Source organism: Sorex araneus, chromosome 8 (genome assembly GCF_027595985.1).
Source record: "Sorex araneus isolate mSorAra2 chromosome 8, mSorAra2.pri, whole genome shotgun sequence".
NCBI classification, from domain to species: domain Eukaryota; kingdom Metazoa; phylum Chordata; class Mammalia; order Eulipotyphla; family Soricidae; genus Sorex; species Sorex araneus.
In genome coordinates this window covers 678,830-706,402 of record NC_073309.1, presented here as the reverse complement: position 1 = coordinate 706,402, position 27,573 = coordinate 678,830, and the positions used below count along the sequence as shown (strand labels likewise).

General features: G+C 60.5%; 1 protein-coding gene across 4 annotated transcripts in view; it reads left to right on the top strand.

The window, feature by feature from the left end:
- BANP (BTG3 associated nuclear protein) overlaps nt 1–25,482 on the top strand; it is a 38,035-nt gene extending 12,553 nt beyond the window's left edge. For 3 of the 4 annotated variants that reach the window (XM_055145103.1, XM_055145106.1, XM_055145105.1), the window contains exons 3-13: nt 311–402; nt 1,624–1,823; nt 6,145–6,261; nt 6,898–7,073; nt 12,858–13,097; nt 15,190–15,357; nt 15,444–15,571; nt 17,724–17,795; nt 17,920–17,958; nt 23,485–23,628; nt 24,982–25,482. In XM_055145103.1, the coding sequence (XP_055001078.1) occupies nt 311–402; nt 1,624–1,823; nt 6,145–6,261; nt 6,898–7,073; nt 12,858–13,097; nt 15,190–15,357; nt 15,444–15,571; nt 17,724–17,795; nt 17,920–17,958; nt 23,485–23,628; nt 24,982–25,053 (1,448 nt within the window). In that variant the 3' untranslated portion in view covers nt 25,054–25,482. The remainder of the gene's footprint in view (nt 1–310; nt 403–1,623; nt 1,824–6,144; nt 6,262–6,897; nt 7,074–12,857; nt 13,098–15,189; nt 15,358–15,443; nt 15,572–17,723; nt 17,796–17,919; nt 17,959–23,484; nt 23,629–24,981) is intronic. The other variant, XM_055145104.1, reaches the window with a different exon arrangement.
- Nucleotides 25,483–27,573: the final 2,091 nt, after the last annotated feature.

The window sequence follows — 27,573 nt, the reverse complement described above, 5'->3', positions numbered from 1 at the left end:
GATGCCCCGTGCACATGTGTGTGACTCTCCGTGTCCTCCTGTGTCCACACACACACACACACACACACACACCCATACCCAGCGCTCCCCGTGTCCTCCTGTGTTCACACATGCACACTCACAAACACACACACACACGCACCCTCTGTTCCCCCCGTGTCCTCCTGTGTCCACACATGCACACGCACCTTGCGCTCCCTGTCTCCACCTGTGTCCACACACACACACACACCTGCACTCGCCATGTCCTCTCAGGCTGGTGCTCAGGGTCCACACCTAGGACTCAGCGGCCTTTCTGCTGTGGTTTCAGTTGTTCTGGAGAACCACGTTGTCCCCGACGAAGATGAGCCGTCTCTGAAACGCCAGCGACTGGAGATCAGCTGCCAGGACCCGTCGATAAAGGTGAGCAGATGACTGCGCAGTGGCTGCCCTGGGTCTCCGCACAGCGGTGGGCTCCTTCTCCAAGTGGACTGTGCTCCCTGCGCTCACCGGGCCATGTCTCCTAGTGCTGCTGCTGAGGAACGTGGGTCCTAGCATGCATGTGACACTGCCCCAGGCAGCCCCGCGTGTGACGAGGTGGGCAGCCAGCAGCACGCAGAGCGGGAGCAGTACAGAGTGGGTTGAGCTGGGGGCGTGGGGAGCACAGCGGCCCACGCAGCTGACACTTGTCGCAGGTGCTAAAGTTCTTGGCGGGTGTCCTGGATGGTCTCGGGAACGCTGGAGCTGGGTCGGCTGACCACTGTTGGTGTCTGGTCCTGTTAGAGTGAGACGTGGGCGGTCACACCCACGGGAAGAGGCTGCCAGTAAGGCATGGACCCTGCACGACTCCCCATGGCATCCACTCCCGCGCTGCCAGAGTGGCAGTGCAGACTCCAGGTGGAGGGGGATTTGAAACTGGCTGACGGAGAGGTGGCCGCTGTGTTCGGGCACGCTCTCAACAGCACAGGGAAACAGATAGCCCCGCGGCCCAGAGACACAGGTGGCATTTGGCATGCGCCTGAGCTTTGTCCCCTGTAGTGACATGGCTCTGGGTTTGGGGGCTGGTCTTCTCTGTGCGCTGCAGGCCCCTCGCTGCCCTTCACTGTGGCGCATCAGCGGGACCAAAGGAGCCCCAGGTCCATTTCCAGGTGCCCTCAGCCGCCTGGCACAGAGCATCCCCCCGATGTTTCGGCTGGTGACATCTGTGGTGCTCGTGCCCTCCCCAGTGCTTCCGACCTCCATCAGGTTCTGGGGCCCAGGGGGACGGCAGTCCTGGCTGTCCCATCCCTTGAAGTGGGTGGACTTTGTTCCTTGGAACTTGGCGTTGCTTTCCGGCGTGACTGCAGCGACCACCAGGGGGCAGGCTTGCCGTTCCCGTCTGTACAGGCTGCCTGTTGGGGCTGTAGTGCTGGGGGCCTGGTCAGTTTGGGTGGGGGACATAGTTTCCTGGGCTGGGTGTGAGGGTACCGAGTCATGTGCCAGCACCAAAGGCCGCACGGCTGGCTGTGGCCTTCAGGGACGTGGAGCAGAGCAAGGGAGTGGCCACCGTTCCTGACCAAGGCTGCTGCCTCGGCCACCCGGGAAATGGGCTGCAGAGCCCTATGCTCACCCGCCCTTCCTGACGCTCCACCTTTTCCCTTCCAGTCCTTCCTGTATTCCATTAACCAGACAATATGCCTGCGACTGGACAGCATCGAGGCCAAGCTGCAGGCCCTGGAGGCGACGTGCAAGTCGCTGGAGGAGAAGCTGGACTTGGTCACCAATAAGCAGCACAGCCCCATCCAGGTCCCCATGGTGGCAGGCTCCCCGCTGGGCGCGACGCAGACCTGCAACAAAGTGCGATGGTGAGGCCGGGCTGTCCCTGCCACTGTCCCCACAGGCTGTCTCTGCCTGCTGTCCCGACGGGCTGTCCCGTCCCCTGTACCTCAGACACGCGAGGTATCGCAGCTCTGCCGCCTCAGTGAGAGTCTGGCTTGCACTGAGCCTGCCGGGCAGCTCCGAGGCCTCAGCCTGTCTGAAGCTGAGCCCAGGCCTCAGCTGACCAGTTTGTCTGCTTTGCTGGGCTGTGGCGTGTGTCCGTCACTCCAGACGGGGTCCTTTCCATGAGGGCTCGCTCTTCTCCCCTGGGCCTGTCGTGCTGGGCTGTCTGGAAGCTCCAGGCCAGGGAGGCTCAGCTTTGCCGAGTCTTCGGTGGTGCTGGAGTGGCGTGGGCCTCGCTGGCTCTGGGGTGGACAGGAACACGGGGCTGAGGTGGGGGCCATGTGAGCACATGCCATTGCAGGGGCACCTGCTCTGCTTTATGTGGGCTGCAGTGGGCACGTTGATGTGCTCTCCAACTAGGGGTGACCCCTTGAGCCTGGGCAGGGCTGGGGGTCCTGGCAACTGGGCAGTGCCAGTTGCAATAGGTGGATGGGCCTTTGCCATCTGCACTGTCCTCCACACACTTGTTGCCCGCGGGGCCTCTCCCGCCCCTCGGTGCCTTGGTCCCAGATCAGTGAGTGCTGAGTGCTCAACTCGGAGAGCCAGGGAGGGCATGGTGCGTGGTGGGGGGGCTGGCACAGGCGAGGGTCAGGCGTCTCCAGGACTCGCTTGGACAAAGTATCACCTGCGGGGCGCAAGTGGTGGGCGCAGCCCACCAGCCCAGGGTGCTCGTGAGAGGCAGGGCTCTGGCCCTGTGGGGCAGCCTGTTTGTCAGCCTCGGCCTCGTGCATCAGAGACAATTGCCTGGTCCCCCAGCCCCACGCCCCGCTCCCTGTCGGAGTCACACTCTGGAGTTTGTGTCTCCAGAGCATGTTTGGGGAGGGACCCAGGCCAGCGGCAGAAACCGGTGGTGACCCGTGCATCTCCTGGGTGTGGGGAGGCTTGGGCTGTTTCCTTGCCTTAGAGAGTAAGAGAGGGGTGGGCCCTTCTCTAGCCAAAGGTGCGGCACCCCCCCCCCACCCCGTGCACACCGTCACTTCAGCCAGAAAGGCCCTGTTTGTAGACAGTGTCCCCACCCCCCATGCAGTGAGACGGGCTCTGAGTCAGCCGTGCCAGTCCACGTCAGCAGTCGGGGAGCCAGGTACTTGCATCTGCTCTGGCACTGCCCCCAGCTGGGTCGCGACCTGCTGGTCACTCAGCTGCCATTCTGGATGCAGATGTCCAGGGTCCTTCCCCAGGAACCACGGGGGGGGGGGCAGTTCTCAGCCACAGTCTGTTGCCCAGAGTGCTCGACTCGCTGCCTTCCCCCCTGCCGTCTGCATGGCCCCACGGCGAGGCTTCTCCCGACGGGCTCCTGAGCTGTCTGGTGGAGTGGACACGCTGGTCTTGGTCATGTTCTCGGGCACCTTTAGGGGCTCTGCGCATTGGCCTGGAGCCCCTTCCCTGCAGACCTGCAGACAGACCCTCAGGGCCTCTGAGCTGCCAGGCTCCTAGTCCTGGGGTCACTGCAGCTGTGCCCTACTGCTGCCCAGCAGGTGCTGTCCTTGGATGAAAGGGACAAATGGGGTCTTGAAAGAGGAGAGGCCACACCTACCCTGGGGCAGTGCTCGAGTTCCTGCCTAGCTGAGCTCAGCTGGGTGACTTCAGTGCATGTGGCCGGGGCTGTGGTGTGCCTTTGAGTGAGAGGCTCTGAGTAGAGCCTCGTCCCACCCCTGGGGAGGGGAGGCCAGACCTGGAGATGGGCCGTGCCAGGGACTGAGCGGTGCTTGCTGAGGCGTGGCCAGCCCCACTGTCAGAGCCTGTGGCCTCCTGGGAAGTGCCAGCAGGGTGAAGCACAGTGACTCGGTCCCCAGCTGGCACCCCTGGACGCCGGGTGCAGGTTCCTTGCTGCTCGGCACAGACGGATTCTTGGAGCAGCAGAAGGAGGCAGGGAGTGCGGCCGTGGCCAGGCCCCTGCTGCGCGCTCTCCTGCCCTGGCCTGTTTCAGCTCGGGCGTGGGGGGGTCTCTGCGAGTGCCGGCTCCCGTGAGTACAGGCTCCTATGAGCACAGACTCTGTGAGCACAGACTCCGTGAGCACGGACTCCGTGAGCACAGACTCTGTGAGCACAGACTCTGTGAGCACAGACTCTGTGAGCACAGACTCCGTGAGCACGGACTCCTTGAGCACGGACTCTGTGAGCACAGACTCCGTGAGCACAGACTATGAGCACAGACTCCGTGAGTATAGACTCTGTGAGCACAGACTCCATGAGCACAGACTGAGCACAGACTCTGAGTACAGACTCCGTGAGCACAGGCTCTGCGAGCATAGACTCCCACCCATGAGTACAGACTCAGTGATCATGGACTCTGAGCACGGACTTCGAGCACGGACTCCCTGAGCACAGACTCCGAGTACGGACTCCCTGAGCACAGACTCCGAGCACGGACTCCCTGAGCACAGACATGTGCCCTTGTGTTCACCTAAACTCCCTGGGTGTGTGTGTGGGGATGCAGATGGCCCCGTGTGGGCTGTGTGTGTGAAGAGGGACCTGAGGGGATGAGAGCTTTTATGCAGGAAACGGGCCAACGCTCAGGTCGCTGGTGAGTGGGAGGGGTCCCAGGCCACTGCCGTATGGCCGTGCGCACGACAGAGCTGCCCTGTGGAGGAAGGGTGCTTCTCACGCGGTGGGGCCGAGACCTCTGAGGCAGACGCCCCCCGTGTGAGCATATCCGTGGAGGCGCCGTGACTCTGGAGTAGGAGAGACTCACAGCTGGGCCCCGGCTGTGCAGACAGACAGGACCCTGCCCCAGGCTGGGGCACTCTTGGGCTCTGGTGCCCCTCCAGAACGTTCCCTTAGTGTGTCAGAATTGTGGGAGAGGGAGCCTGTGAGTGATGCCAGGGCCAGATGGTGGTGCCCGCCATCACGATGTGCGGGATGAGCACTTTCCGTCTGCTGGGAAAGGGCACAGCCCTGGGTGGCCTGAGCAGACCAGGGCCCAGGACAGCCCCAGTGCTTGTCAGGGTTCTGTGTTTCCGCTGGGGCCACGGGGGAGGGCCGTGCTCTGGGCGGCACAGGGTGGGGGCTTCTGTGTCCTGTTGGTCCCCTTCAGCTTCCCCTGTGAGAGCCCCAGGGAGTCGGGCCGCTGGAACCGTGCGGGCGGCAGGGTGGGGCCGGGTGTGTGATGCAGAAGTAGTGCTCACGCACAGCCAGCTCCGGTCTCTCCCTGAGACTGGACGGTCACCATGGTCACCCTGGCCACTGCGTTTGTGGTGCTGGCTGGATGCTTGCTCTCGGGTTGGTGTTGGGAAGCAGAGCGGCACCTCCTAGGGTGGGCACTGTGCGCGGACGAGCATAGGGACAGGGAAGGACAGGCAGCAGCTGCCCTGCAGTCTGGCGGTGGAGATGCCGGCATGAAGTGGCCCCTCCCTGCTCCTTCATCTCCAGTGGACCTTGGTCATTGGCCGTAGTGCCCTCAGTCCTCTCCCACTGTCAGTGCCCTGGACAGAGCCTGTGAGTGGCTCGTGCACTGAGTGGTCAGAGCATGTCTGGGGCCTCGCACTGCAGCCCATAGGATGCACTTTGGGGAAAGGCCAGACAGCTGCATTGCCTCCTGAGTTGGCCTGAGAATCCATGGCTTAGGAAAATGCAGGGGTCCGTGGAAGGTCAGAGATCACCTCAGTGACCTGGGGATCGAGGAGGGGTGGGGGGCTGAGCTGGGAGGTCAGTGGAGCAAGTAGGTTAATTGGGACAATAATGAGGGAGTCAGTGCTTTTACCGCCAAAAATACCCAAGTTCCCGGGGTTCCTGGTGCTGTTGGAGGCCTCCCGGTCCTTCTTCAGGGCTAGCAGGTCCCGTGTCTTGCAGGAAAGTGGAGTTTCCCCTAGAACTATGCCCAGGAGCCCATGTCTCTGCAGGTGCCAGCCTCCTTGGGCACCAGTGGGCCAGGCACGTCTGTCCTGCTGGGCTGGGCCTGCTGAGGTGGCTGCCTCCGGGCAGTGCCTGGGTAACCGTGTCCTCAGGCTCCCTTGGGTGGTGGCCTGTCCCTGTTGTTGGGAGCAGTGCCGTTCCGAGGGCTGTCCCAGTGGCCGGCTGCCTGTCGTATACTCTTCAGAGTCTCGGGACACACGTGGCCCCCCAGTCCAGCTGTCCGCCGTGTCAGGAATCAGCCTGTCTCAGCCCTGCATGCTGCTGGGCCCTGAGACCGCTGTTCCTGAATGCCACTGTTAAGGTCTCTCTCTCTGTGATTCTTTTGTTCCATAGCGTCGTGCCCCAGACCACAGTCATACTCAACAATGACCGGCAGAACGCCATTGTAGCCAAGATGGAAGACCCCTTGTGCGGCAGGGCTGCGGAGTCCCTGGAAAGTGTCGTCAGCAAGTCAGTAGCACCCCTGCCACAGTGCCTGTCCTGGGGCTGGCCTTGTGCCTGCACTCCCTGGCCTGGGGCCGGCCCAGCTGGGCAGCAGCCCCAGCTCCAGACAGCTGTTCCTCACGCCTTTATCCTCTGAGACCCGGGCATGGCCAGCTCCCTCCCTGGCAGCGGGCTGCTGTCACGTGTCTGTGCACCTGCTCTCGAGGGGGATGAGAGCGGGGCTGGGCGTGCTCGGCAGGGCATGGTGCTGTGGGCAGGTGACTATGCAGGTGGGCTCCTGTGCCTCCGCCCTCTTGGGTGGGAGGTCGGAAAGTGTGGGGAAGCAGGTGGCACGTGACCTGTCGGGTATGTTCCCAGGATGGCACTGACCGTGGGGACGATGGGGGCGGTGCAGCGGGAAGGCTGAGCCCTTCGTGGGCAGCTCGGTGGTGGGGCTAGTAGGGTCCCGGCTCAGTTCCCCGCTCCTGACCTGTTTCCGGGGTGCGTCTCCATGCCTGGAGGCTGCTTTTCTCTGCCCATTCGCGAGTCTTCAGGTGTGAGACTGTTACCGTTTGTGCAGCTCGAGACTTGGCAGGGCCCACCCGAGGCCGGGGACGTGGGGGCCGCGCTGACGCCCCGCTGTGTTTCTTTGTTTCCCTGCAGCACAGTGCCCGGGCGGCGGCAGAACACCATCGTGGTGAAGGTGCCAGGCCAGGAGGACAGTCACAATGAGGACGGGGAGAGCGGCTCTGAGGCCAGCGACTGCGTCTCCAACTGTGGGCAGGCCGGCAGCCAGAGCATCGGGAACAACGTCACCCTCATCACCCTCAACTCGGAAGGTAGGTTCCCGCCACATGCCGGCTGCCGGCTCTCACCTGCTGGCTATTGGCTCACGAGCCCTGGCTGGGATGGAGCCGCTGCCTGTCCCTCCCCCGTCCCTTGACGTCCCGTCCCTATTGCTGTGCCCTTTCCTCTCACCAGGGAAGGGGCAGCCCTGGCTGTGTTGCTGGCCTGTGTCCCTGCCTCTGATGGCCCTGCTGCCCTGGGGTTGTGGTTCTGCAGCCTGAAAGGCACGTTCTAGTGGGGCCCTGGGAGGGCTTTCTGCATCCGTCAGAGCTGTTGCCTTTTCCTAACACACAGTATGGATTGTGGCTCCACGGCTCTTCCTCGGCCTTGTCGCCGCTGGAGACCCTGGAAGCACCCTGTCTTGGGCACCCTTGGGTGTCAGTTGCTGGCATGGGGCCGGTAGAGGAGGGGCTGGAGAAAGGAAGAATCCAGGGGAACTGAAAGGAAACCAGGAGAAGTGGAGAGCCGAGAGCAGAGGTGGGGGCACAGGCAGCACCCTGGCCTGGCCGTGGGAGACCCTGGAGTGTCCTGGCCCAGAGACGTTGCGGAGTGGGTGACTTTAAAGTGCAGCCTTGGCACTGGTGCCTGACACCGAGAGAGCGCTAACCCAGGGATGCTCCCAGCAGTGCCTCGCCCCGCTGGCCCCAGTGCCCTTCTGTGGCGGCAGCAGCTCACGCCCCTCCTTGTTGCCACAACCCTGGGTGGGCAGTTTCTCTGTCCATCTGGAATGGGCCCTCGGGGCAGGGGTGGGCCACGCCCGCCAGTGCTCAGGGCTGACTCCTGGTGCTGTGCACAGAACCGGGTTCCCGCTGTCCTGTCTCTGGCCCATCTCTGTTTTGCCCACCTGCGTCTATGCAGGTAGACCTGGAGCAGTTGTGGGATCCCAGGTACTTGCTTTGACTTGGTGTTTGGGGTGCTGAGGGTTACCCTCATCTTACCCCAGCGCATGAGGGATGAGCTCGTGCTCTGGCATCTTCAGAGGAAATGAATCCTCCTTATTCCCTTTTGGGGAACTCTGGGTCAGCCAGGGGCCGACAACGAGGGGGAGGGGTGTCTTCACGTGGCAGCTTCTCACTGTGCACATGTGCGGCTGGGCATAAGTGTCGGAGCCTGAGACTCAGCCCGCTGGACACATGGAGGGTCTGTCTGTGTCCGTCTGGGAGGCTGCGCTTGTCCCTCCCCAGAGGCACTGCCTGCTGGGCCCTCCCAGGGTGAACGTCCTGTGGTGCCAGGCTCACTGGTGTGGGCACTGTTGGGTTGGTCTCGGTGGAGGGTGATGAGTTTGTTCTGGTGGTCACAGCAGGATTCGTGGGCCAGTGGTCAGGCACCAGCGCTGCTGGGTGTGGTCCTGGGGGCCCCAGTATGGCTGGGCACTGAGTGTCCACTCGCCTGGCCCAGTACCCTGGGAGGCCTTTTGCCTCCCAGTGAAAGATGAAGGGCCTGGGTGTACGTTGGTCACAGCCCGACCCGAGCACCTTTGTGGCGGAGCCCCATGGGAGGGCCCGCAGCTGCCCCGTTAGGCCTGACCCCGGTGAGAAGCGGGAGAGCCTCGCCCTGGGGTGGCACCTGCATGTCGGCGTGCGGCCGTGCTACCCGTGCAGTGTGCAGGTGTCGCACAGAGAGGCCCGTGACCCCGCTCTCCCGTGGAGGAGGGCTCAAAGGCTGGCATGGCGGAACCAGCTGCCTGTCTGGGCGAGGACTTGGCCTGTAGCCAAGACCGGGGCTATGCCTGTGTCGAGCGCAGCCCCCACGGGCTTTTCCTCCTGGGCTCCCCCGCACTCCCCACTTCTGAGCTTGCTCCAGAGTTGGGCCACCGGGAGGTGGGGCCTCTTCTCTCTGGAGTCCCAGCGGCAGCTGAAGCTTGACAGCACTCACCTGCCTGCTTCCAGCCAGACATACCTGCAGATGCCAGCGGTCGACTGGTGACCCTGTGACAGTTCCCTGGGCTGTGACGATCCCCCCGGGCTGTGATTGTGATGGTCCCCCAGGCTGTGATGGTCCTGCAGGCTGTGACGGTCCCCTGGACTGTGACGATCCCCCCCGGGCTGTGACGGTCCCTCAAGCTGTGACGGTACCCCGGGCTGTGATGGTCCCTCAAGCTGTGACAGTCCCCCAGGCTGTGACGGTCCCTGAGCTGTGACAGTCCCTCAGGCTATGATGGTCCTCTGGGCTGTGATAGTCCCATGCCCTGTGCTGGTCCTGTGGGCTGTGACGGTCCCCCGGGCTATTCTGGTCTCATGTCCTGTGACTGTCCCCTGGGCTCAGCTGAAGCTCCAGTGTGGGCAAGTGGGTCCATCTGGGGTTCCCTTGGTGCGGGCAGTCTGCTTCTCTAGGGCTGAGTCGTCTTTTGCTGGCTCTTGGTGGGGGCTGTGTTCAGGCGCGGGCTGAAGGCCCTACTTTAGGGGACAGTTTGTGTCGCCCTGGGTGACGTCTGTGTCGGGTGATCCCCCTTGCTGAGACTTTCTGTCCCCTGGCATCCTGGAAGGAGGTGAAGCCCCAGCTCAGCTTATCACCACTGTGACCTCACCGAGGCCCTCTGCTAGGCATCTCCCTGGCATGCCCCAGCTTGGAGTGTGGCTGTGTCCCTTCCTGGGCAGCAGCTCCTGACACTCAGGAGGGGGCACTGTATGGGGACTTCAAGCACTATTGTCCCCTCGTGCCCCCTCATCAGAAGTCTCCAGGATCCCCGGCCCAGATGTGCTGGAGATGCCTTTTGAGAGGAGACGGGGTTTGGGGCTGGGAAGGGGAAGATTGGCTGCTTGGAGAGTCTTGGGACAGAGAACTGGGGGACAAAGAGCAGGCAGAGGGACAGAGAGAGGGACAGAGAAATGGAGGCAGAACAGGGGCAGAGATGGGGGGACAGAGTAGGGGACAGAGTTGGAGGGACACAGATGGAGGCAGCAGAGGACAGAGCCAAGGGACAGAGCCAGGGGACAGAGTCAGATGGAGGCAGAGCAGGGGACAGTCGGGGGGCCTAAGAGAGCCGGGACAAAGATATCAGAAGAGGCGGCTCACGCCCACTGTGCAGACCCTCTCCAGGGAGACTGAATGATTTTCCACGTGGCAGAACGTTTGCACATTCATGGTAAAATCTTTTTTTTTTTTTTTTTTTTGCTTTTTGGGTCACACCCAGCGATGCTCAGGGATTACTCCTGGCTTTGCACTCAGGAACTACTCCTGGCGGTGCTTGGGGGACCATATGGGATGCCGGGGATCGAACCCGGGTCGGCCGCGTGCAAGGCAAACGCCCTACCCGCTGTGCTATCGCTCCGGCCCCTCATGGTAAAATCTTTTTAACAGATTGGCTGACCTAAAACATCCCATCCAAAACAAAACTAAATTAGTATAAAAAGCCCATTCCAGAAAAGCCTTGTAAGTGAAAGCAACGGAGGGCCTGCTGTGGTGAATGGAACCTCCGTGATTTGTAGTTGGGAATGTGATTTCTGTGGGTTTGTAGATTTTCAGGTTCTGTTTCACGTAATTCCAGAATTGCTGAGTTTTGTAGGGAGCTGGGCCTCAGGAAGGAGCTCAGCTGCCCCTTGGTGATCCGCACACAGGCCTTTCCCGGCTGCTTGTCCTGGCCCAGGGCCCGTCTGGAACAGCGCCGGGGGCTGCCACCAGACAGGGCCCAGTAGGCGGAGTCCTTCGGCATCTATGACATCCCAGCGGGGGCTGCGTGTTCCGTTCAGGGCTTAGACAAGAGGAACGGAAAGCAAGTTTATTTTTCTTATAATCCAGCTTGTAGGTTTTAAATAAAGCTACTAGAATTTTCCATAGTTTCAGATGCCAGGACTGGACCAAATTCTCTTCAGTAAAATAAATCTACCTTGCCAGGGTTGTAGCTTGGTAGCAGAGCACATGCTTTGCATGTCTTGGGCCAAAACACATGGACTCTCAGATGCACACGCACACACGCACATACACACTTTCATGTGCACTCATGCACACAGGCACTCACTCTCATGTAGACACACTCACATACACACTCTGACAGGCACGCACACACCACTCATGCACATGTACTTATGCATGCACACTCACTAATGCACACAGTCTCACATGCACACACTTGTATGCATACGTTCACTTACATGCACATATGCACTCACACGTACCAATTCAGTCTTAGGCATGCACATGTTCTTACATGCATGTACACACTTAAGCACACATTCACTCTCACATGCACCCACAACTTAGCATGCACTCATGCACACTCTTTGATATGCACACACACATCTCACTCTAACGCACTCATTCATGCACACATGCCATCTCACTTATGCACTCTTTTTTTAAAAAAACAATGTAGGAGTACTGATATTTATTTAGCCATTGATAAGCTGATTGAATTGGGCATGAACTCCACATTACCTTTTTTTTTATTCTATTCTGAATGTTGACTTTATTATTATTCCCCCCACTTTTTTTTTTTTATTCACCGTGAGATACAGCTACAAAGCTTTCATGTTTAAGCTTAGGTCATATAATCATCAAACACCCATCCCTTCACCAGTGCACTTTCCACCACCAAGATCCCCAGTATTCCCCCCCATTTCAACTCTTCCCCTGCACTCTTACATGCATGCACAGTCTTATACTCATTCGTGCAATCACATACACTCATGCACACATGTGCACTTGCATGCGTACACACATGCACACATATACACACATGCACTTTCACATGCATGCACACTTTTGCATGCATACAAAAGCACACATACACGTGTACACACTCACATGCACTCTCACATGCATACACACATGTACACTTACGCATGTACATACAAATGCACTTGTACGCATACACACATTCACACACATGTACACACATGGCTTCCCCACCCTCAGGTCCCCCTCACCCGCCCTGTCTGTAGGGTCATGGGGTTCTTTTGTACTTCCTAGTCAGGCTGCACCTGTGGCCGCAGAGTGACTTCACAGGCCACGGCTGAGATACGGAGTCACTGTTAGCCTGTTAGCCCCGAGTCAGGACTGGTCCCCGCCCTGAAGTTGGGGCCAGCCCACTGGATGGGCAGCTAGCGGGGTCTGTTCTTCCCGCAGGTGAGTAGAGCTGAGGTCAGGCTCTGACATCACCCTGACTGGCCACCCCGGGGGCTCTGTCACCACACCCACAGCCACTGTGCTGGCTGGCCTGGCAGTCTGCCGGGAGTCCAGGCTGCCCGGTGTTCTGTGAGTTGTGGGGTCCCAGTGGCCTTCCCAGAGGGAAGTGGTTTCTCCCGCAGGGGGTGCGGCACACTGCTCGCTCTGTGGGATCCCAGGAGTTGGAGAGGGGATGTGGGGTCTGTATGCCCCCAGACTCAGAGCACTTTGGGACATCGGGCCTGGGGTGCATGTCCCCTCTGACTCCTGGGAGCCCAGGTGCAGGCCATGCTCCACGCCCCATGGGCCCTGTAGTGAGAATGGATCACGGCGCTTCTTGTCAGTTGCTTCTGGTACTTGTGGAGGTTGGAGATGAGGGTGCATGGTACAGGGGGCCCCAGGGAAGCAGCAGGACTACTGTCCACGTGAGCTGGGGGCAGAGCGGGGCCAGTGTCCACACGGAGTTGTCCTGGTGGAAGCAGTGGACTCTGAGAAGATAGGAGGAGCGGGCTCTCAGCCCAGAGGGCAGCTGAGTGTGCTGGTCCTGTGCCCGGGCCCCAGGCAGCCGGAGCCCACACGTTCTGCAGGTGTCCGTGGCCAGAGCAGAGCCACCCATGCATGCGGTACGGTAGTGACCGTCACACTGCCCGTTCCCTCCCGTCCTGTCCTTGCAGAGGATTATCCCAATGGCACGTGGCTGGGTGACGAGAACAACCCCGAGATGCGCGTGCGCTGCGCCATCGTCCCTTCGGACATGCTGCACATCAGCACCAACTGCCGCACGGCCGAGAAGATGGCGCTGACGCTGCTCGACTACCTGTTCCACCGCGAGGTGCAGGCCGTGTCCAACCTCTCTGGCCAGGGCAAGCACGGCAAGAAGCAGCTGGACCCCCTCACCATCTACGGCATCCGCTGTGAGTGCCCGGAGTGTCGGGCTGCCGCTGCCTGAGGGACCCCTAGGGAGTGGGGCTGGTGCCTTAGAGGTTTGGGGCATGTCGAGGGGTGGCGGTGATGGTGCTGGCGAGGCCTGACCGCAGCTCGTAAGGAGCCGGAGCTGGGCCCTGACCTTGTCCCGCAGGCGCCCCTTTGGCAGTGTGGCGCCCTCCCGGGAAGACCCCACTGGCCCCAGGCCCTGGTGGTACCGCATGTAGGTTCTGAACGAGGAGCATGTTGAGTCATCCCTCCCAGGATGCTCTGTGGTCACCCCGTGAGTGCCATCCTGGACAGACAGGAGGCTCAGGGACACGCGCTCAAACACGCATGACCGGGAGAGCTGACAGGGTGCTTGTGGGGCAGGCAATCCGTGTGGCCCCCAACATCCCAGGGACGAGATGAGGGACAGCAGCTCGGCCAGCCGTGGGCAGCTTGTGCCTGAGCCTCTCACCTGCAGTGCCCACCCCCATGGCTGAAGATGTTTTTCCAGACCCGTGACGGTTGGGCGGGTGTTGGCACCCCTCCCTGGGATGGCACCCATCAGCACAGGGCATGTCCCTTGTTGGCTAGTGCGCCCCCTAGGCCAGTGCTGTTGCCTGTCCGTGCCATTCCCACAGTGCTGCCCGTCCTTCGGGGCCAGTGGCTGAAGGGACCGTCCCTGGGACAGCTCTTTTAAGATGCCAAGGGCTGAGTGCGTCGGGTGGTGCCTCCACAGGACAGTGGGGGCTTGGCTGAGGGGGCTGAGCACAGAGGCGTGTGCAGGGCTGAATCTTCCTCCTTGCTTAGGACGCAGGGGGAGGGGGGACGGGGGCGGGGGAGCGGGGTGCTTGTTTCTCTGCCCGGAGGGTCCGGAGCCCCAGTTTACAGGCCACTTGTCACCCCGGCCCTGCGGTGGGGCTTTGTGATGGTAACGGCATCTTTTCTCATGACAAGAAGTCACCAGGATCAAGCGTTTCAGAGGCGCTCTTCCTCCTGAGTGCCCGGCCCCTGGGCTGAGCCCAGAGAAGTGCTGCGGAATGAGCTCTGCCCTGTCGCCTCTGCCAGGCCTTCTCTGAGCTGCGGGTGCCAGCCCCACAGCACCTGCTGCCTCCAGGTGTCCATCCCGGCACAGATGCTTGTTCGCTCGGGACTGGCTGCTGGGGTCGTTGGAGCTTTATGTTCATGCCTGGCAGTGCTCAGGCTTGCTCTGGGCTGGCACACAGGCCCCCATGCAGTGCTGGGGATTGAACTCGGGTTGGCTGTGTTCAAGGCAGGTGCCCTGCCCGCTGTCCTATTGCTCTAGCCCCGACTTTAAACAAGTGTCTTCCCCTCGAGTCAGCATGTGGGGATGTCTTGAGTCACTTCTGTCACAGACCACATGGCCCTGTGTCATCTTCTCACTCCTGATGTGCTGCCCCTTTCCCCGTGCGCAGGGGTAGGGCCGGGAAATCCGCTATATGCACAGCCCCTGACCATGGCCTCACAACTCAGATTTGGGTTCTGGGGTCACTAAATTAAATCCCTGAACTTTGGAGGGCAGCTTCATGCCAGTCAGGCCACGGCAGCCTGGAACCCACCCCGGATTTCCCCAGCGGCCAGAGCCACTGAGGGGTCTGCCCTTCCTGGCACTGCCCCCTCACCTGTCTCCTCTGATGGGTTCCAGCAGAGTGGGTGCTCGGCTGGGTCACGGAGAGTCCGGGTTGGGCAGACTCCCTGCCGTGGCAGGAAACGGGTTTGGCTTTGTGCCGGCATTGGGCTTCCAGGAGCAGGCGTGGGCCCTGTGGGCTCCCTCTGGTGACGAGGGTGTCAGCGCCTGTCTGAGCCCTGGAGAACCCGGCAGGGTCACTGGGGTGCTCTGCCTCTTCCTGGTACTGTGCTAAGGCGTGAACCATCTCTTAGGAGTGGGGGCCCCCTCCCCTGTGTCCTCCCAGGTTCTTGGGCCACGTGATCAGCTTACATTTCCCAGGGCCAGGACACAGCAGCCGACTCCGTGGGGCTGGGCCGGTCAGTCAGAGGCCTTGAGGGAGGAGGCAGCAGAGAAGACAGTGGCCTGGTCCTGCCCAGGACTGACCGCCTGCTGGGCCACCCCTTCAGGTCACCTCTTCTATAAATTTGGCATCACCGAGTCCGACTGGTACCGGATCAAGCAGAGCATCGACTCCAAGTGCCGCACGGCCTGGCGGCGGAAACAGCGGGGCCAGAGCCTGGCCGTCAAGAGCTTCTCACGGCGGACCCCGCCCTCGTCCTCCTACAGTGCCTCAGGTCTGCGTGCTGGGGGTCCCCGTGAGCTGCAGCTGCAGGGGGTGCTCCATCCCTCGCTCCGCGCTGACCCCATCGTCCCCCCGCAGAGCCCGTCCTGAGTACGCCGCCGCCCGCCAGCGAGCTGCAGCCGCCGCCGCAGGCCCTGCACTATGCCCTGGCCAACGCCCAGCAGGTCCAGATCCACCAGATCGGCGAGGACGGCCAGGTCCAAGTAGTACGTTCCTGGGCAGCGTAGGGGGGCTGTGGGAAGGGGACAGGTCCAAAGCCAGGATTTGCCTCTGTCCTCTCTGGGACTGTTTGCCTGGGAGGGCCACGTGAAGGCCGGAGCCCCTCGAACACGGGGGCAGCGCCCCACCCCGCCCGCTGCCTCATCCAGAAAGTGGGGCCGAGACACTCAGTGGGGTGCAGGCTGCCCAGAGTTCAAGCACCAGGGCTGTCTGCGGGGGTCTACCTTCAGGCCCTTGGGTAGGGACAGCTTAACTAAGGTCACGGTGTCCCAGTCACTGCTCTCGGGGCTTAGGCACTGCCTCGCCTGTCTGCCTGTGCTCACTACCTGCAGTTTAGTGGGGTTCCAGCTGTCGGTGCTTACTGCAGCTAGTTTCTTTGACTGACATGACTCCAGTGAACACATGGGGTCACTGCTCACATGCTCTACTGGGGCCTCCCAGTGGCCCCCCAAACTCCCTGGAGTCCATGACTGCCGGTCCTCCACGCTAACAGTGGATGAAGGAAACAATACGGGACTGGAGTGATGGCCCAGCGGGGAGGGCACTTGCTTGTATGTGGCTGACCCCGGTTTGATCCCTAACACCCTGTAGGGTCCCCCTGTGCACTGCCAGGAGTGACTCCTGAGCACCAACGGGTTTGGGCCCCAAACCAAAAACGTAAATATAGAAAAGAAACATGATCTAGTCTTTTGGACACTTGTCTTCTTTCCTGCTGTCTCATATCTTGCCTCCGAGCTCCCCTCAGGGCTGCCCTGCAGCCCCTATGCCAGGACTATGCAAGCACACATGCTCACACTAGCTCTACACACACTCACACTTGCTCCACACACATGCTCATGCTTGCTCCACATGCTCACATATGCACACTCACACATTCATGCTCACACACTCCACACGAACACTCATTCTACATGAACACTGACACTTGCTTCACATGCTGACACATAGCATACATTCTTACTCTCCATCACTTGCTCATACTCATTCCACAAGCATGTTCATACACACTCCACATGCATGTTCACACTCCACATTCATGTTCACACTCCACACGCTCACACTCCACACACATGCTCACACTCGTTTCACATGGTCACATATACATGCTCATTCATGCCACATGCATGCTCACACTCACACTTGCTCTGCATGCATGCTTACATACTCCACATGCATCCTCACACACTTGTTCCACATGCATGCACACATGCTCACACTTGCTTCACACACTAAAATGCACACTCGCACTCATGCTCACATTCATATTTGCTCCACATGGATGCATATGCATTCTCACATGCATGCATGCTCATATGCACACTCATTCTCACAGATACTTGTTCCATATGCATGTAGTAATGCTCACATGCACACTCACACTTCACATGCTGACACGCATGCTTGTACAATCACGCACACTCGACACACATGCATGCTCATACTTGCTTGTGCATCTCAGTATACTCCACATGCACACTCATATACACATGCATACTCATGCAAACACATATGCATTCACTTGCACACGCATGCACTCTGACAAGCAGACTTGCACATGCATGTACTCATGCACATTTGCTCCACACACATGCACACACATGCTACACACGACACACATACATTTGCACATGCATGTTCATATTCACTCTTATTTGTCCATGCATTTTCACATTTGTTCACACACTAGTTCATGTATGCACAGTCAAGCTTTCACACACTCATCTGTACTTACCCATGTATGCTCAGTCTCACCCACACACAGGTGGCATATTTACATATGCATGGATGCACATACTCACACAGGCACTCACACATGCACCCAAGCTTTGCCCGCTTGCCTGCCTGCCCCCACTCATGCATACTTGCCCCCCAGCCCACACCCACGCGTGCATGCTTGCCTACCACCTGCACCCACCTGTGCATGCCTGCCCGCCTGCCCACATCCGCCCATGCACGCTCACCTACTCATACCACCCGTGCACGCTTGCCTGCCTGCCTGCCCTCATCCATGCATGCATGGGGCCCAGCTCCCAGCAGTGCGACTGGAGCCACTTTGGGGGTGCTCACTTGCAGAGTGCTTCTTGTTTCCTCTGGTGCTGATTTTCCGCTGATGCTTCTTTGTGTCTTCTCTTCCCGCGGATCCCTCAGGGCCATCTCCACATCGCCCAGGTGCCGCAAGGGGAGCAGGTCCAGATCACGCAGGACAGCGAGGTGAGCGGGCAGCCTGGGACCGCCTGTTTCTGCGCTCTTGCTGTTGGAGGGGGTCTCGGGCTGGGCCGGCAGCTCTGGGGGCGCCTCTTCTCACGCCCCTCCCCCACCCTTCGTTGTTTTGCAGGGTAACCTGCAGATCCACCACGTCGGACAGGACGGGCAGGTAAGCGCTCACCTGTCCTCGCTTCTTGCCAGTGTGCTGTGGCCCTCTGCTGGACTGGCAGACCTGGTGCTGTCCTGCGAGGGAGCGGGCAGCCAGGGGGAGTGTTGACCCTGCCCAGGGCTCTGGCTCACTCGGTCGCACGCCGTGCCTGTCTGTCTTCGCTGTGGGTTTCCGTGGATGTTGCTTGCGCCTGGCCTGCCTAACTGTCACCCAGAGAGTGACAGTCGCGGGCAGCTGCTCTGCCCCATCACAGTCCCCTCAGAGTGCACTTTTCAAGAGGGAGCAAAATTGCTGGCGAATTGGGAGATTGTTGTTTTCTTGTCTTTTGTAACCGGGTAATGGGGAGAGTCTGGAGAAACCCCCCGCCTTCTCTCATGAAACCCGTTATGATCTCGAATCTACAGCTAAGTCAGTCCTTGTCACTCTTAAACCAAGTGCTCGCTCCCCTTGGAATACCCTGAATGCGTCCCCCCTATTTCTTGGGGGCACCCTGTTGTCCCCACAGACACAGGGACTGTGTCCCTGGACTTGGAGGAATGCCCCAGTCAGTGGCATGCCGTCACCAGACCTGCCCTGAAAGGCCAGCATCAGGCACGGGCACCACTGGAGCTCTCCCTGAGAACAGGGCAGAGCCAGCCCTGGCGCCTTAGCTGCTCCTACCACGGACCCGGCTCCCCTCACTGCCCCCGATCCTGCAGTGTGGCCCTGGGCGTTCTGACCGTCACACCAGTCCCGGGGGGCAGGCATGGCAAGAGCTGTGCGGGAAGGACACCACGAGCCCACGTGCATGGCCCTTGGGCGAATGTCTGACCCCTCACTGCACACGCATCCCCCCTCTTCCTCATGCCCACCCAAGACTCTGGTCCTCATGTGGGCCCCTGGCGGTCAGGGCGGATCTGCGGGCCCTCCTCCTGCATCACCCTCTCTAGCACCCGACCCAGTGGCCTGTGGAAGTGTCTCTTCTGTGGTCCCCCTCTGAGTGCAGGGCTGAGGACTGGGTCGACTGTCTGGGCGCCACAGCAGAATCTGAGCGATCAGAAAAGGGCATTGTAGGGACAGAAGTTCTCTGCAGGGAGAACAGCTCTGGCTAGTCCCACCCACAACCTTACATTGAAGCCTCGAGTTTGGCTATTTTGGCGTGCGGCCGCCTCCAGCAGGGCTGACGTCAAGGCCACTTGTGTGCGGGTGTGGTGTGTGGCCGCGTCCGGCGCGGCCTGGCTGCCGCTTCCTTTTGCGTAGCACCTGGCCTTACGGACAAGGCAGTGAGCTGTCCCAACTGCATCCTGCTGTGTATTGAGCTCGTGTGGATTCCAGAAGATTCTGACAAATGAAGCAACCTCAGAGGCTGAGAGTGAGTTTGGAGTCTGCAGGGTGGGGTGACGGAGAGTCGGGGTGTGATGAAGTCAGGCAGCACGGCCTTCTTCACGTCAGCCATGGCCAAGGCCGCCGCAAACTAGCTCTGCGCTGACTGGGCTTTAGCTCTGATGTGTCCACCAGGGCCCAGGAGAACTCGTGGCTGCTGCATGGAGCTGAGAGCGGCCTGGTCGAGTGGCACTCAGGTCCGAGGCCTTAGGGTGTGATTATTAGTGATGCAGCCATGGAGGGAGCAGGGGGAGGCCTTGGTCTCTCCAGCATGTGGCCAAACTGTTGGCATCCCTCGTACCACGTAGGCCCCGGAATTGCCTGATGCAGTCATGGGGGGCCCTGAGGAACCCCAGCACTGCCGGGCCTGGCCCTAACCTGGGCCCTCACATTCAACTGCAGGCTGGGAGGTCCCCCCAAATAAAATTATTTTTGAAAGTAAACGCTTTCCCTCTTATGTCTTGATCAATGATCAGAAGATGCTGGAGGGAGGAGCTACACCATCACAGTTCAAGAGCTCTTTCAGAGCTCCTCTCGGGCCAAGGGGGCACCTGTGGGTGAGTCCCAGGAAGTCCATCTGGCCTCAGGACTCTTTGGCTTCACCTGGGGGCACAGAGGATCTGGTGGCAGCCAGCGGGGTCTGAGTGTGCAAGGAGTCCTGGCCCACACTGGCCCTGCACTGGCCCTGCACTGGGAGTCCAGGCCTTCCCGGCCAACCTGCCCACCCACATCGTATTTTTCAGGCGCAAAGGGGTCGCGAGTGGACAAAGCCAGGAAGGTCTGGTCACGCCATCTGGGGTGTACATGTGGTGCTGTGTTAATGAGGGAGCAGCGACGTCCACTCGCTGCCCTGCAGTCCTGGCCAGGCCCCCCCGTGCCTCACTGAGTGCGTCTAAGACACTAAGTGGTGTCTAAGATTCCGTTTAAAAGCCTGAACACTCCGGGGCATGCATGCACACGGTAGTGGCTGCCCCTTGACCAAGGTGCCGCCATGCTGGTTGTTGAGAGAAGGCGGAAGCTCACACACGGAAGGCCCGGCAGAGCCTTTGGACCGAGGCTGCGACTCAGGCAGGGTTTCTCGAGTGAAGGAGAGCTCTGTGTCAGAGAGGCGTGTGCTGCGGGACCACTCGGGCGACTCGAGGGACGACACCCACTCGTGGCTGAGAGGACACGAGGCCTGATCCCAGATCATCGCTCTGCTCCCACTTCTCACCAAGTCTGCCCCGAGAAGCCCACGGGTCTCGCTCCTCTCCCCGACCCAGGAATGGAGTGGAGTCCAGCCCGGCCACCTTGGGAAACAAGTGGCCTCCTAACATCATGGGGAGAGTTCAGTCTCGGCAGGATGGTTTGAGGCCATCGCTGGCGGTGCGCGGGGCATACTCCTGGCCGTGCTCTCTTACTCCTGGTGGAGCTCAGGGGACTCCGTGGGGTGCTGGGCCTGGAACCCAGGCGAGCCATGTGCAGGGCCTGCCTCCCCACAGTCCTAGAGCGCCAACCAATTGTCTTTATTTTTGACGTGGGTTTGGATGAGCAGGCTAACCGGGGCCTATGCCCACAGTTCCTGCTCCATCCCCACAGTGTTGAGGTGGCGGCGGAGGTCACTGGGTTGCCCCTGCCCTGCCATGATCATGGGTCACAGTGATGGCAGGCAGGGTCGTGGGCATCTCTTTACTGCTTCCCTGGCCTGGCTGAACCCTGCCACACAGGGTGATAATCCTGCTTGCTGTTGACAGTGGGTCTGCAGCAGCCATTCCCCCGATGGCGCGTCACTGCCGCTGCCACAGACCTGCTCGGCCCCCTGCCAGGCTCAGGACTGCAGCCTCAGCTGGCTCTGCACCTGCCTCCCGCCTGCTCTCAGGGAAGCCGGACCACAGGGCTCTGCAGGAGGTAGGACGTGGCTGCGGCCCAGAGATAGCATGTCCTTGGGTGCTGATCTGCCAGCAACCACGGGCCTCGTGGTCTGTTCTTCACACCAACTTCTGAGCCTGGCAGGCAGGGACGCCCTGTGCGGACAGGGACCCAGCCACTTAAAAGCAAAGCATTGCCTAGGAGGGTCTCTGGGACCCCGTTCAACGTCTGAGCCTTAGGAGCGGGTCTCCCACTGATGGGCCCTGCAGAGCACCACAGATCTAGAGGCGGCCGCAGGCCCAGGATGGCATCACGCCTGTGCCAGCCCTAGTGTAGTATCGATGAGGCGAGTGACAGACCTAGGGACGTCACAGCGGGGAATGGGAGCGTGCCCTTGTAGGATAGATCCCGGACTCCAGCCTCCCACACCAGTTCCGGTTCTCAGAACGCCACCCTCCCCCTCATGCCCCCATGGTCTTGATTGTCACTGTTACCTGGACCAGCACCAGTGCCATCGTGCACTCTTGCCCCACCCCCTGCTGACTCAGCATCTCCAGCACCAACATGGACCGAGTGAGTGATGGGACTCTCGGAGTGGACTCCGGCCTTTCTTCCCTGCCTCTCCCACACACTAGTGTCAGTACCACTTGCCCCGCTCACCGGCATGATGGTGGAAGGTCAGTTAACTTGAGATCTGAAGAGGAAGGAGAGAAGTGTCTAGGAGGGCCCGGAGAAGGAGCAGAGCTGCCGCCATCCGCCCGGCCCCCAGCTCCCAGCTCTGGGCCTGCAGTCACTGTCAGATGTCTGAACCCCACCGGGCCCTTGGAGATTTCCGGCCTGAGCACGCGGGAGCCCGATGGGCGGCATGCACCGTGTGACACACTGGTGGCATTTGGTGGTCATTGCTGCCCTGCCCCTCGGCCATTCTTGGCTTTGAGCGGGAGAGCAGGGAGACTGAGGTGATGGCCTGGCCGGGCTGGTGGACTTAGGGCGCTGGGGAGATGCCAGCTGGCACGTGCTGGTGTGGCCTTTGAGGGCGCGCCCGACGGGTCCTGTGAGCGGGGCTGCCAGTGGCTCGTGTTGTAATGAAACCCACTGACGGGCTGTGATGTGCGTGCCCTGGGCTCTGAGTCGTGTGTGCGCTCCCTGTCGTAGCTCTGAGTCCATTTCTGCAAGCCCCGCCTGCCCCGCCCCCGCCCCTGCCCCCAGGAACACCTCCCAGTGTCCCCGAGAAGCTGTTTCAGCCTGACGGCCCAGCACGGATGCTTGGAGACGAGCTTCATGTGTCCTTCCTGGTCTTACCTGCACCCTGAGAATCCGGGAGACCAGTGGCCTGACCCCCAGGCCGGAGAGCCTCGTGCCCTGTCCCCATGGGGCTGTCTGCAGCCTGGGGCGAATCGTGTGAGCCCATTTTGCTGATCATTTCTGGACTGTGACTCCCACAGACAGAATGCGGAGCCCCAGGGAACGGTTCTGAGGTTTAGGCCCCCCGAAGCCCTCCCCGCTTTGCCAGGCTGCTGGACCCAGGAACTTGGGGGCCCGGGAGACAAGTTTCAGCGGGGAGGTCTGCATATGGGGAGGGGTGGTCTCGGGATGACTGCACAGTCTAGGTGGCAAGGGGCGTGGGGGCTCACCTGTTTCAAGTGGACCCAGGGTCTCTCCTGGGGCCTTGGTACTTCTTACCTCCGGACTTGCTGGACACGGCCCGAGCCTTTCCTTGAGCACTTGAGCCAGTGGAGCTCTGTGTGTGTGTGTGTGTGTGTGTGTGTGTGTGTGTGTGTGCGCGCGCACATTATGGGGTCTGAGTGAGCTTCCTGAGAAGACCCAGGGGCCCATCCAAATACTCTGGGGAGAATGAGCTGAGAGACACAACTGGTGGTCCAGGGCCCCGTGCTGACTGGGTGGGTGCCCCAAGAGTGACCTCCCATGCCAACTAGGTGGGCCCCGAGCGTGACCCCGTGCTAACGGGGGCGGGGGTGCCCCGAGTGTGACCCTTTGCTGACTGGGGGTGCCCCAAGCGTGACCCCATGCTGACTGGGGTGCCCCGAGCATGACCCTGTGATGACTGGGGGCTGCCCCGAGTGTGACCCCATGCTGACTAGGGGGTGACCTGAGTGTGACCCCATGCTGGCTAGGGGTACCCCGAGTGTGACCCCATGCTGACTAGGGGGTGACCTGAGTGTGACCCCATGCTGGCTAGGGGTACCCCGAGTGTGACCCCATGCTGACTGGGGGGTGACCCGAGTGTGACCCCCATGCTGACTGGGGGGTGACCCGAGTGTGACCCCATGCTGACTGGGTCTGCTTTCCCCCCAGGTGCTACAGGGTGCCCAGCTGATCGCCGTGGCCTCTTCTGATCCCACCGCCACTGGGGTGGATGGGTCCCCTCTCCAAGGTAGCGACATCCAGGTCCAGTACGTACAGCTGGCGCCAGTGACTGACCACACGGCTGCAGCCCAGGTGGGTCCTCCAGCAGGGCCGGCCCCTCCTCAGGGGAAGCTCTGAGGTTCCTCGTGCTGTGCTCAGCTCCCTGGGGGCCGGGCCCTGACAGTGCTCCCATGTCCTTGCGGTTCGGTTCTGCTGCACTGGCTCCTGTTTGCTGGGAGCCCCCATGGGTGGGACAGCAGGTGGGTAGGGGCTGACACGTGGGTGGGACAGCAGACAGGACTGACATCTGTCTGCCTCCCCACTGTGTCTCTTCCTGAGCGGGGCAGACTTCTCTCTCGGCGCCCCGGTCCCTCCCCGCTCCTTTGGGTCCGTTTTCCTGTGGGCCAAGTGGCCAAGTCCAGGACACGTGTGGTGAAGTGAGCGTGTGAGTTCTCGCCTGTGCGGGGTGGACTTGGCAAGCACCAGCTGCAGGTGCGGCCCCCAGCTCCTCCGTGCAGCAGCTTCCGTGGAGCAAGCCCCACCCAGCCATACACACCGATCTTTGCTTTTGTTTTTGCCTTTTTATTTGTTTGTTTTGAGAGGCTCAGGGGTGCTCTTGACTTTGTACCCAGGAATCACTCCTGGCGGTGCCCAGGGACCGTATGGGATGCTGAACACGGGTCTGCGCCTGCAGCGCAGCCGCCCTCCCCAACGCACTGTTGCTGGGGGGCCCAATACACATTTTTCTTCTGAGTACGGGGCAGCAGCATGCAGCAGGGGTCCCACCGCCCATTCTGGCCCCGCCCCGCATGCCCCGGCCCCGCCCCATGCGCCCGGGCCCCGCCCACGTCGTGCCCCGCCCCGCCCCACGTGCCCCGGCCCCGCCCCACGTGCCCCGGCCCCGCCCCGCACCCTCAGTCGCGGGTCCCACAAAGGCGGTCTGCCCCGGGACGGTGAAGGCGCACAGGCGCTCTCCTGCCGGGTGCCCCGCCCTGGTCACCGGGTGACCCGCATCGCCCGCTGCCGGGAAGACCAGGCAGGAGCGCACAGCGCCGCCCTGTCCCGGGCCGGGGGGCCTGGGGGCTCCTCAGCGCCCGGCTCTGCCCGGTCCTGCCTGGCGGGCGGGTCGAGTCCCCGCAGCTAGCACCGTGCCGGCCCCGCGGCCCCTGCGCTGCGGGGGGACTTTGGTCCGAGCGAGGGTCCGCGCAGCTCGGAACCCCCAACATGCGGACTCCTCAGCGCCCGCGTCGGCCCAGCTCGCCCGCCAGAGGCCCAGGAGCACTGTGGCCTGTGCTCGTGCCGGAGCCCCTCGGGGGCCTGCTCCTCACCGACAGCCCGCGGAGGGGGTCCTGAGGCCCCTGCGCGGGCTGGCGACGGCGGGTGGGGGCCGGGTGGAGGTGAGCTCGGGCCCGCGGCCCCCGCGTGACGGGCGCGTCTCTCCCCCAGGCCGCCGAGGCCCTGCAGCCCGGCCTCCCGCCCGAGATGCAGCTGGAGCACGGGGCCATCCAGATCCAGTGAGGACGCGCCGGTGCCCGCCGGGCACTCCACACCACTACCGCCCTGGCACCGCCGCGCTGTGTGCCGAGGTCCGGCCGCGGGGCCGCGGGGCACAGGTGGCTGAGGAGGGGCCGCCGCGGCCGCGCCAGCCGGAGCCATCTGTGGAGTGAGGCTGGCCGACAGTGCGGCGCACGCGCAGAATCAAGAACTCGGATATTTTTCTCTGTTTCCACAGCTTTTTTTAATTTGCTATGGTGTTTATAACAAAAAAGAAAAGTGAAAAAAAAAAAGTCGAGTGTCCGAAGCCTTTTGCTGTGAGCTTTGTGTGAGAACAGGTATTCGCAGGCTGCTGACAGTCTGGCGGAAGTACCGCTCGCTGCTCCCCCGGGGGTGTCTTCGGCCCTGTCAGTACCATTTCTAATGAAATAAAATGTATTTATGGCCACAGTAGCTTCCGGGTCATTCCCAGTGTCACCGCTGTGCCCTCTGCCCTCCTGTCTCACCCTGCCCCTGTCCGGGTGAGGTCCCCACAGCATTGTTCCCAGTATAAGGGTGGGTGAAGGCAGAACTTTACTTTCTGAAAGAATAAACCAGGTTGACAAACCTTTGGCCAGACTCACCAGGGCGGAAGGAGAAATGCTCCAATCTGACCAGAGATGAGAGAAGCTGCAGCAGGTACCCAGGAACACCAGGACCATCCATCAGAGGCCTGGCCGCTAAGCTGGAGACCCGGGAGGAAAGGCGGAGGAAATGGCTGAACTCTCAGAATCGGGACGAGAAAGTGGAAAACCTCTTCAGACAGGTTACGAGCCAGGAAATGCTCAGGGCCAGGCGGGCCACTGAGTGGATTCTGTGAAATCTTTCGAGAGAACTTGCTCCCTATCTGTAAGCTAGTCCAAAATATTCAACAAACGGGGGCCCTTCCCAGCACCCCCAGGAAACTGACAGCACCCTGACCAAAAGCAGAATCAACAGCAAGGTGCATCACAGACAGATCCCTGAGGAATGTCGATGCAGAGATCTGCCACGGAGTCTCAGCAGACCGGCTCACTCTAGGGACGCACCAACACACACCGATCAGCTCGTGTAACACACCGTGTCGACAGAGGGAAGGAGGAAAGCCACAGAGAGCTCTTAACGTGATAGCCCCCTCCTCCACCCCGATAAAGACCCTCCCGCAAGCAAGAAGGTTACAGACAGTAACAGCCATTCACAGCAAACCCGCAGCGGCATCACACCGACTGCGAAGACTGGAGAGCCAGCCCTGGGGGCCGAGCACACGGCAGGGAGCCCCGTGTCTGCACTGCTGCTCGCTGTGCCACCAGGCAAGAAAAAGGCGTCCAGATTGGAAAAGAGGGAAAATGGCACCATTCGCAGACAGGATAATATACATGCAACCCCCTATACACCCCAGTTTCTTAGAAATTAGGCCAGATAGTACAGCGGTGGGGTGCTTGCCTGGCACACAGCCGTCCCTGATACATCCCTGGCACCCCAGGTGGTCCCTGAGCATCACCAGGTGTGCCCTCCCTAAAGCAGTAAGCCAGTACAACAAAGCAGCAGGCTACAAACTCAACATGCAAAAACCTGTCATATGTAAACAATGAGAAAAGAAAGAACTTAAGGGGCCGAAGCGATAGCACAGCGGGTAGGGCGTTTGCCTTGCACGTGGCCGACCCGGGTTCGATCCCTGGCATCCCATATGGTCCCCCGAGCACCGCCAGGAGTAATTCTTGAGTGCAAAGCCAGGAGTAACCCCTGAGCATCGCCGGGTGTGACCCAAAAAGCAAAAAAAAAAGAACTTAAAAAACAAACTTCATTTAAAATAGTGTTCAGGGGCTGGAGCAATCTCAGCATCCCATATGGTCCCCTGAGCACCGCCAAGAGTAATTCCTGAGTGCAGAGCCAGGAGTAACCCCTGTGCATCGCCGGGTGTGACCCAAAAAGCAAAAAATAAAATAAAATAAAATAGCGTTCAGGGGCCAGAGTGATAGGGGTAGGGCATGCAGCTGACCTGGGTTCAATCCCCAGCACCACATATGTTCCCCTTAGTACTACTGGGTGTGGCTCCAAATAACAAGTTTTCCAAACCATCAAATACCTGGGAATCTACAAAGCATGCAGAAGGCTTAGACGTCAGAAAGTGTAAGTCACTATTGAAAAGAAATAGAGTTGCACGAAATGAAACACATTCCGTGGGGCTGGAGCAATGGAGCAGCGGGGAGGGCATTTGCCTTGCACACGGCCGACCCAGGTTCAATCCCCGGCATCCCATATGGTCCCTCAAGCACGGCCATGAGTAATTCCTGAGCATCACTGGGTGTGACCCCAAAAAGAAAAAAATATAAATATAAAAAATCAATACTCCGTGTTTAGGGTCAAAAGAATCAACATTGACATAATGATCTCCCTAAGAGTGACCCAGCACACTCTCCTCACAGATATCCACGTTCTTCGACGACCTAGCATGTCCTCTACTAAAATGTATTCATAAAGATTCCCCCAAAACCTAAGCAATTCTGAAAAAGAAGATAGGACATA